General features: G+C 41.3%; 1 protein-coding gene across 1 annotated transcript in view; it reads left to right on the forward strand.

The window, feature by feature from the left end:
- The window catches only part of CFAP61 (cilia and flagella associated protein 61), a 399631-nt gene that overhangs the window by 83706 nt on the left and 304870 nt on the right, over nucleotides 1–11055 (forward strand). Inside the window, exons 9-11 of the mRNA XM_045295176.1 lie at nucleotides 2221–2312; nucleotides 7623–7697; nucleotides 8881–9059. Coding sequence (XP_045151111.1) covers nucleotides 2221–2312; nucleotides 7623–7697; nucleotides 8881–9059 — 346 coding nt within the window. The remainder of the gene's footprint in view (nucleotides 1–2220; nucleotides 2313–7622; nucleotides 7698–8880; nucleotides 9060–11055) is intronic.

Raw genomic sequence — 11055 nt, forward strand, 5'->3', positions numbered from 1 at the left:
GAGAAACGATGTACAAATGCGCTTTACACAATTGATGTGTGTATGGATTGGGATAACAGTTGTATGAGCCCCTAATAAAATGTTAAAAAAAAAATACTGAATGATGCAGGAAGCATCTCAGTGTTTTTCAAACTGGAATAATGCCCACTGGAGAGGTGCTGGAATGATCCAGCAAAATGATCTGCAAAAGCAGATATGTGTGTGTGTGTGTGTGTGTGTGTGTGTGTGTTTTGTCCTAGAGAATTGTCTGAAAAAGAAAGTTTTTAATAGCCTGAGGGACACAAAGTATTTTTCTTTTTCTGAAAAGCGGACTAATAAATGAAGGTAAAAGCCAGGTAGCAGCTACCATTGCGGGGAAGATCGATTGGACCTCTAGGTGCTGAAAATGTTTTTGGTATTCATCAGGGTTGTGGTTACATTGCTGTAGACACATGTAGAAAATCACAGAGCTGTGTACATTACTCTATGAATATCTCAATAACAAAGTAAAACCCAAAGCCAACCAGTTACTATTGAGTCAATTCCTACTCATGGTTATTCCACGTGTGTCAGAATAGAACTATGTTCCATAAGGTTTTCAATAACTAATTTTTTAGAAGTAGATTGCCAGGTCTTTCTTCAAAGCACCTTTGGATTCATTTAAACCTCCAACCTTCCCATTAGCATCTAAGCATTAACCATTAACACTACCCATGACCCCTAAACCCACTGCTCTTGTCATTGTGAGGACGCTGGAAGTCCCATATCAACTACCCGGACATTTTTACAGTTGCAGGGCATAGCCAGGAACTAGAGATATGGTATATTTTATTATCCTGAAGGATATCTCTTCAGAAGAGAATTTCTAACTCCTATGTCCTCTCTTCTCCTGAGACTCCCTTAGTATACTGTCTGCGCTTCCTTCCAAATTCAGACCCTCTTCTTTTATGCCCTTCTTACCTTTCTGAGCACCTAATTTTTCTCTTGCAGTTTCATTCTATTTTATTTCTTATATCCAGGATTAGAGCACAGCATCTGGTGACTTGAGTTGAGAGGTGTCTGTAGTGATTGCTGCTGAGGCTGGTACTGGAGGGTCACAGGAGGAGAGGTGGAAGCAGAGAGGATGCTGGCTGTCCTGGTAATGAGCTGATTCAAGTAAAAAGGCAGAGCAGCATTCCCACACTGGCAGCAGTGGCTTAGTTACTTTGGACTAGCTCTGCTTCCTCTGGCCTTATAGCAGCCATGTAGAGGAGGGGCGGCTGTTGGGCAGAGCATCTGAGGGCTGTTCCGAGCAGATGCTCAGAGGCTGAGAATAGATCTGATGGGCCCAAAATCTTCTCAACAGAGTGGGCATTGGGCTAGCTAGAAAGGAGGAGGCCGCACAGGCTCTTCTTGTAGTGAAAGACATCCTCGGTAGCCTTGGAATGTTTCCCAAATACAAAGAAAGACAATGAAAGAAAAACAGAAGGAGGAGCAAGGAGGAGTTTTTATGCAAAATGAGAAACATTTTTGTTCTATACATTTTAGTGAGGGTTAAAATACTCAAAGTGACCCTGGTTGTTGACTTTTCGTACTGAATCAGGTTGAACATAATATGGTACGACAATAATGCTCAGCCCCAGTTCTTTTTGCTCAGAAAATAGAAAAACACAAATTAGTGTCTGCCATGTACCATATTTGCCATAATCTAGATGCCACTACAGTATTTTCAAACAAAGAGGAAGTAGCCTGAGTGCGAATCCTTGGTGTGTGGGTAGCACTGATATAGCTAACAGTGTGCTTGGCCCGCCCACCCCTCCTGTCTTTATATCTTTTCAAAGCTTACGTCCAGGAGGTTTTTTGATCAGTTGACTGTAAACTTCTCAGGGTCTGCTGTAAAAGGCCCACGTTGCACAGTAACTGCTATGGCCAAGGAACCCTTGAGTACCAGGCCCCAGATCTGCACACATCATTTTATAGCCACCATTCTGTAGGAGGCAGGACGGGTTTATCTCAGTTACAAAGACAAGGTAACTGGGGCACTAAGAGACCTCCAAACGTGCCCAATGCCTTCTGTCAGCATCAGACTGTGGTGGGCTGCAAAGGCCCTGCTTCTCTCACTTCATGTATGGCCTTCTGAAAGATCCCCTTCACATATGCTGCAGTTTAAAAGCATATTCTCCTGCTGTCTCTTAATTTCTTGTCCTTGCGCAGGTCCTTATCATTCCGTATTCTGTCTTTATTCTATTCTTTCTCTCGAAGATGCTGAGCTGAGGAGGAGCAGTCAAGGTTCCAGTAAAACCATTGAGGATCATCGGGAATATGTCCTCCATGACATCATGGAAAGCATCCAGGTACCAGAAGCACTTACCACACCTGACATAGAGTGGTGGGCTGGGGACTACTTGTGATGCAATGTACTTCTTTGGTGCTGAGAGCATTACAGAAACAGTCTAACATCTTATGCAAATGGTGCCTCACAGGCTTTAAGGTTAGGTAGCCCAGTGGGTCCAGAAGGAAACAAGTATGCTAAAGATTCAGAAGAGCACAGAAGTTCATCTTGGATTTCCTCCACACCCTTTCCCTGATTCCAGGAGGCTGAGGCAGAGAAAGCTGCTCATCATAAAGCTACCTAAGATTTCCTACTTTCTGAAAAGACAGACACACTACACACATCCTCAGATGAGACTATGTTTGATTTCCTGCCATGGTTGACCCCTAAAACTAAAGAAGCTCCGACCACAACTCCTTGGAGCCCTGCCTCAGCAGGAACCCGGCCCCCTCATGCAGTGAACAAAGCACACTATGCTGGCTTTGTTGCCATTCTGACCTTCACAGATAAGGGATAAACCCATGACAAAGGAATCTCAAATCAGCCACATTTTAGGTGGAAGAGGATTTGGTGGATGGTTGAGGACTCTGAGCATCATTCCATCTCTGCCAAATTCTGACCACTAACAGTTTCCCAGTCAGGCAAGGGTATGCAATGACTGGGCTCTGGGTCCTCACATGGCCCTACAAGGCCTCAGGGTATGCCCTGGTGTCTTTAGGAACAAAGAACTTTAGGTTGGCTTCTCCTCAGAAGGCCTCCACAGGGAGGTGAAACAGAAAGGGAGAGAACAGGCTTCCTTCTAGGGTAGTTTGGTTAGTCTGATCCTAAATCAACCCTGTGCGTGGCCAGAATTATAAGGCATCTCTTACCATTCAGCTCCTTTGGCTTCTGGAGCGGGGCCCAGGATCCATTCCTCCACCCAGAATGAGGCAGGCACAGTGCTGTTTCCTTCAGTCCTCCAAGCTCCTCTTCTCTGCTCATTTTCACCTTGACAAATAACAAAAATTAGTCTTTTTGAGTACCAAGTCATGCGAAGAAAATCTTGGGAAGAGGGTGTAGGAGCTCTTGGCCACCTGGATTTTCTCTAGCGATGTTCACGTCATCTCCGTATTCTAATCTACAATACCACACAAGAATTTCATGTGGTCATTGTTCTCTGCCAGGGGATCAGATACTCACAAAATCAGGTACTCCACTAAATGCTGAAGGTACCTATTTACCCAAACACAGCCATGCTCTCCAAGAAGGCTACAGAATGGTGAACGAGAAGAGAGGCCCCACATTCAGTACGTGGAGTGAAGAATGAAGCATCTGAGAGCAGCCAACTGAAAGAACACCTGGACCTTTAAGAGCATATTGTATGGCCTGGATTAGCTTGAGGGGGATGAAATGAATAAATGTAATTCCTTAAACAAAGCAAAAGTTAGAGAAGGTTCTTTCACTTCTGGCAAAGATAACAGAGACTGGAATTTGCTTCCAGTTTGAAAAAAATAGCCAAATATATGAAACAATGGTTTGGAAGACACTGCTCACCAGGCTACAAAGGACAGAAATTCCTGAGACTTAAGAGTTTCCAGAGCACCACGTAGTGAGGGAGAAACCGGTAAGAGCCCAGGGAATGCCTCAAGTCTAGGAGTCAGATCTTTAAATCCAGGGAGACTAGAGTCACTATTGTTTGCAGGACAGAGAAGAGATGAGAGCGGAGAGTCAGTGGTACCCCTAAAATTCATGTTACTCTGTGTAGTAACTTATGGTGTCACACCTTCCCCCGCCACGGGCTTTCTTCTGTACCAGGCCATAACAAATCCTTAGTAATATTTGTTACCAATTTTAATCAGGTGTGACAAATATAATTGCAAATTTATGAATTATGCTTATTAGAATATAGCAATATTGACAATGACATTATTCTGTAAAATCTTTCTACATTGAATTACATTACTCATTACAGCATTTTTAGTAACTTAGCAGAAGCCTTTACATTGTTTTCCTTCCTTTTTTTTTTTAATCACTTCGTTCTCAAAGACTTGATTGGTATTGGATCACAAATACTACCTACCACAAGATTGTAGGTAAAACACCAGAAAATTTGGCAAAATAAATAATAGCAACAACAACAACAACATGTACATTTTTGCATGCCAATGAAAGCTTGTAATTCAAACAGATACTGGAAATTGAGTATCAATGACAATTCTGATTACCGTAGCACATTAGAAGATTCAAAAAGTAAATTAGCATTTAGAGACCTTGGTACATGTAAAGTGGGTATATAAGATTTTCTTGTTGATGTTGTTTAACTGCAGGGATGTTTTGATTAAAAAAATGAACATATCTCTACTGAAACACTGCAAAAAATTTATAGACAGTCATACATTCTCATACATCCCTAGTGATATTACTGAAGAAAACATGCAGGGGGAGAGGATTTAGAGATCAATAGAAGACACTCTGGAGTATTCAGCGGAGTACTGATTAGTATACGTGGGCGAGGTCAGACACAGGGAAGAATCACCCCGCAACAGTGCCTAGTGCTTTGACAAGGCCAGAAGTAGTGTCTGTCTTGCCAGCCAGATTGGAAAACCATTTAATTCACAGTCAGTGGGGAGCATGCAGGATAGTCTTGTCTTAGCATTGAGGAGTAATTAATTCTAGACAGAATATTGCTGTAGTTCTAATGAATCTCTGAACCAAGCTGTTTCCAAGTACCTTAACTAAGTCTCACAATAAAGCCCCCAGAGTATTTTTTTTATGGATTGTAGACTTATTCAACATTCATTTAGGTAAAGTTTATGTTTGGAATCCAATAAAAAAATCACCAGGAATTAAAAAAAACGAGATTTATATAATTTGTAAGTGAAGATAAATTAATTACTTGAAACCAACCCTAATCTGAGAAAGATGTTAGAATTAGTAGACAAGAGCATTAGAATGGTTATAATAAATATCCCATGCATTTCCAAAGGTGAGTAGAATATTTTTAAAAGACTCTAATCCAAAATTCAAGGACTAAAAACTTTAGTGTATGAGATGAAAGATATGCACTGGAAACGACTAATGACAAATTATATATTGCAGAAGAAAAGAGCCGTGAATAGAGAAAAACCTAGAATTTAGAAAAGAATCAATGTACCAGTTAAGTTGGAGTACAGTAACTTCATGCACCTAATATATGTGTAATTGGAGTCCACAAAGAAGATGAGAGAAAGCCAGGGATAGAAAATTTTTGAAGAAACGATTGAAAATTTACAAATTTGATTTAAAAAATTCCACAGATGTTAGGACTCTCACCTTATTCCAAGGCACAAGAAATAGAAATAAAATTATGTAAAAATTGTGTCAAATTCATATAGCAGAAATATTTAGCAAATTGAATCCAACTACATATAAAAAAAAGTACTGTATCATGCATGACTAAATGGGAATATCTTGGGAGTGCAAGGTTGATGTAACATGTAAAAATCAATTGATGTCATTCACTGTATTACAAATTTTAAAAGGGAAGTTATATATTGATGCACTTGAGTGATGGTTCTGCTGAAGAATATTGCAAGTAGCACCAACTGTCAAAAGAACAAACAAATCTGTCTTGGAAGAAAAACGGCCAGATTGCTTCTTAAAGGCAACGACAGTAGACTTTGTCTCACATAATTTTGGACATGTTATCAGGAGAGACCAGTTACTGGGGAAGGATATCATGCTGGACAAAGTAGAGGGGCAGTGAAAAAGAAGAAGGCCCTTAACAAGATGGATGGACGCCGTGGCTCTAACCAGGGTCTCAAGCATAGGAAACATTATGAAGATGGTGTGGGGCTGGGCAGTGTTTCCTTTGGTTACGCATGGGTCACTATGGGTCAGACACAACTCAATGGCACTTAACAACAACATATGTTTATCTCAGATGCAAAGAAAACATTTGAAAATTCAACATTTATTCCTCAGAAAACTATGAATAGAACTGTAAGGTGGTCGAGAGGCGTTAGAAACCCAATCAGTCGAGTTTAAGCAAACAAGCTTTATTAGGGAGAAAAACCCAGCCTGGGCGAAGTCCCACAGTTCACAGTGTCCGGGCCGAGGGAGTCACACTCCAGTCTACAGGAGTGGTGTTTATATAACTGGGGAACATGTGGTTGGGTTGCCTTGAGTCCATATAAGGTAAAATAGTCAGGGATTGGGAAATACAGGTATGTCCTGGTTTCTAGAATGTAAGGTGTCTTCCTGGTTCTGGGTGTATTTGTGCTTGTTACAGGGCGGCAGGCCGTGTGAAAGGTGCAGGTGCAGGGCGGGCTGTGAGCAAAACAGGCCGTGATAAAACAGGCCATGAGTCAAAGAAAAAAGGACTTGCAAAGCTGCTGACAAGTTACATTAGCCAGCTCTGGTCAGCTCCGCAGGTGTGTGGGGGAGATTCAAGGTCACTTGCTGCTAGGAGCTGGCCTGATATTGATCCAGCCAGACAAGAACATTCTCAATTTAATAAAGCTTGTGTACGAAAGACCTATCACTGACATAATACTTAATAGTAAAAACTGAATGTTCCCCACTTCGGTCAGAATAAGACAAGCCTAGCTGCTTTCACCACTTCTATTCAGAATTGTATTGGTGGTTCAGGCTGCTCCGAAAGGCACTCACATTGGAAAGGACTTAGTAAAACCATCTTTTGTTCACAAATCAAAATCACATGATTGCTTGTGTAGAAAATCTTATAGAATTTATTTTTAAAAGCTATCGCAACTAATAAGAGAATTTAACATGATTACTAAGTGTATACAAATTTACTATGGAAAAATATGTTGTATCTCTATATAATGTAAATGAACCCAGCCCCAAACTGAACTCACTGCCATTGGGTTGATTCTGATCCATAGGAGAGAGTAGAATTACCCCTTTAATTTCAGAGATTGAAAATCTTTATGAAAACAGAAAACCTCATCTTTCTCCTAGGAGCAGCCAGTAGATTCAAACTGCTATCCCTGTGGTTAGCAGCCCAGTAGTAACCCAATATACTACCAAGACTTCTTATCAATGGACAGCAGTTGGAAGATGAGCTCTTTCATTTGTAATAGTCCGTGTACATGAAATAGAAGCAACATCTGCAGAGAATGTAGGAGGCATCAGCCTGGTGCTACAAAGCATATTTATCCTCATAACAACCTTACCTGGTAGAAACTGCTCTAATCCCTTTTTAGAGATAAGGAAATGGAAGCTGTGTAACTTTCCCTATGTCACACAGTTGATAAACGGTCGGGCTAGAATTTGAACATAGTCAATTTGATTCAGAATCTGGGATAAAACCACTCTTGTGTTGATGAATTCTGTCTTGTGACTCTTTTAGGAAAAGTGTACGGAAGAAGCCATGACTGAGGAACTTCAATCAACAGTTCAAAGTATATATGGCAGTGACATGGAGGTAAGGATTGAGCAGAGCCCTTGTATGCTCCTGATTGACTGTACAAAGTTTCAACTCTCCAGCTCTCTCTGGCAGGATTTTCTTCAGTATTCTAGAAGACCTTCTCCCCAAAGTTTCTCCTGATGAACCTGGGTTCCAATATGAATAATCCTGTACCCTACATCCCCTGAACAGCTTGTAATTAGGTTGTATTTTGTACATCAATGCTTTTGCAACACATTTAGTAAGTACAATTTTCTCTCTGTCTCATTGCCCAAAGAGAAAAGCATTTTAGAGATAAAAACATGTAAATTTATCCAACTATGTATGTTATGTACACACTCATATGCTTATACACATATCTATACCTACATGTACCATTCAGATACATTTCAAGGTCCAGTATCTGCTTCACACCAAGGGGTTGTATTTTAGAATGAATCATTTCCTCTCAATCATAGCATCTTCCTCCAGGCCTCTGAGATAAGCCCAGACGGAACTCACTATGCACATCAAGTGACTGTAGCCATTGAATGCTTCCTGGCTTCAATACGATAATCAAACTTAGACCTAGAAACACCAGGATAGCCCGAAGATCCAAAAATTATTGAATCACAATGAAAAACTCTTAGGGCAAAAGTATTTCGTTTACAAAATTAATATGTATACAACTATTACCATGTTCTAATGTCTATTCAGTATTATAGTTAAAATATGGATCCTATAACAAAGGTCAACTGAAACCATTTGTTTCCTGGACTTCAATAAGAACCTTAACCAGCTTATAAATTTTGAGTATTTTATTAAGAATATCTCTTTAAAATTAGGTCTGTTTCAGGATAGGTTTTCTAGGTGAGACATTCATGCTTGTCCTGATGTAAGGCAGGGATGATAGAACACCCTTAAAGTGGAGAAAATGAATATGATTTCTCAATTGGTTCTTAATCTCTTCATGCTTTAAACACCACCACCACCACCAACAACAACAACAACAACAACAAAACCCCTCACTGCTATTGAGTCCATTCTGAATCACAGGGACCCTGTAGGACAGAGTAGGACTACCTGTGCAGGGCTTCCCAGACCTGCACATCTCCCAAGAGCAGATAGCCTCGTCTTTCGCTCAAGGAGTGGCTGGTGGGTTCAAGCCGTTGACTTTTCAGTTATTAGCCCAGACTGTTCTATCACCCACTTCTTGTTTTAGGACACAGACAGACTCAGCAAAGTTTCCTTTACTGAGGAAGAAGAATACGAGGTCAGTAGAGAGAGTTCAGCATCTATCGGACTGCACAAGGACATGGGCAACTTCCGCCCAATCTACAGGGGACCATCAACTGCTTTTTGTATTCAGCTGTTTTGCATTGATGAAAAACATGAAGCCAGGCAAGTTCTGACAAGGGTTTCTGTTATGCCAGGACTTCCGTAGGGTAGTGTTGGCATGACATTTTTATCTTGCAGAGCTAACAGTTTCCAAACCCGGATACATGTTATAATCTCCCAGGGAGTGTTTTTAAAACTATTCCTAAATATTCTGCACTGTAAATTTTGGGTATGTCTCACAGAACTGGGTAAGGGAATTGCTAAGGGCTGGCTTACCTATGTAGCAGCTAGTGACCTGGAAAATTACCCTCACAGAGTAATGCTGTTCCTTAGCTCTGAAGTTTGCATTTTGTGGGGACTTCAGAATTAGATTGTTACTTTTTTGGTGTCTTTGGTTCCCAGGGACAAAAAAATGAAACCCAAACTGGTTTTCTTTTTAAAAAAAATCAATTTATTGGGGCTCATACAATTCATCACAATACATAGATCAATTGTGTAAAGCACATCTATACATTTGTTTTCTCATTATTCCCAAAATTCGCTTTCCTCTTGGGTTCCCGGAATCAGCTCATTTTCCTTTTTTCCCCTCCCCCTCCCTTCCTCCTCCCCTCTCCCCATGCACCCTTGATAATTTATAAATTATTATTGTATCTTATATTACACTGCCCGGTGTCTCCCTTCACCCACCCCTCTGCTGCCTGTCCCCCAGAGAGGAGGTTATATGTAGCTCCCTGTGATCCATTCCCCCTTTCTACACCCCCTTTCCCTCCTGGTATCGCCACTGTCACCCCTGGTCCTGAGAGGTTCATCTGTCCTAGATTCCCTGCGTTTCCAATTCCCATCTGTACCGCTGTGCATCATCGGTCTAACCAGGTCTGCAAGGCAAAATTGGGGTCCTGGTAGTTGGTGGGAGGAAGCGTTTAAGAACTAGAGGAAGGTTGTGGGTTTCATTATTGCTATACTGTACCCTAAGTGACTCATCTCCCCACTACCCCTCTGCAAGGTATGTCCAGTTGTCTAGAGATGGGCATTGGGTCTCCATCATGCGCCACCCTCATTGACGAGGATATGATTCCCCACCCCACCTTTGGTGTTTAAAGCCTGGTCCCTTTGGCCCTTCATGATCACACATGTTGGTGTGCTGCTTCCATGTGGGCTTTGTTGCTTCTGGGCTAGATGGCCGCTTGCTTGAAAGTAAACAAATTGGTTTTCAAAACATGCAACCTTCCCTCACATAACTGAGGAGAAGTCCAATAGTGATTTTAAATGTGATGTGTAATTCAGGCCTTAGATGACCATGGCTATTTCTCTGTCCATCTCTGTCTGTCCTCTTTGCTGTTGGTCCCATTTTCAAAGGTATGTTCCCCTCCTGGGGCCAGAACAGCACCCAGATTTTGCACACTTCACCAGTTTAGCTTGATTTAGTGAGAAGGACAATCTGCCTGAGGCCCCAATTTACCCAGACTCCCATTGAACCTGATTGGACTGTGTGCTTGCTCCTGAGCCAGCAGCTGGGGTCAGGCAGTGCCATGTGTCTGCTGGCTCATTCATCCAAGATTTGTGCTTCACCTGGATCTCACCTGGCTTGGAGTCTCATCAAACACAAATTCTAAAAGTGGAGCAATGGTGTACTAAACAATCACCCAGCGGAGCAGCTGAAAAGAAGAGATGTGGATGCTGGACGGCCAACCAGGCTACTCATTCCACATCCTGTTCCTCCACATACCCTTATGTCTGTGCTCATGGTCCCAGACAATCTGGATATGAGTATTTTTTAAATACTCAGAATTTATAAGCTGGTTAAAACAAATTCTTATTGAAGCCCAGGAAACAAATGGTTTCAATTGACCTTTGTTATAGGATCCTAGATTCTACGTGTAATATAGGGACTTATTCACACCACATTTTGGACAGAACAATCTTGAGAAGAAGAAAGAGTGACTATGTTACAAGGTTCTTTAGAGAAACAAAACCAGGACACTAATAATTTTATATATATTTAGATAGATACATAACACAAGAAATCAACAGTTAATTAACCTATAAAGCAGTACAAATG

Source organism: Echinops telfairi, unplaced genomic scaffold (genome assembly GCF_000313985.2).
Source record: "Echinops telfairi isolate 266 unplaced genomic scaffold, ASM31398v2 ScPeMD7_5592;HRSCAF=6446, whole genome shotgun sequence".
Taxonomy (NCBI): Eukaryota; Metazoa; Chordata; class Mammalia; order Afrosoricida; family Tenrecidae; genus Echinops; species Echinops telfairi.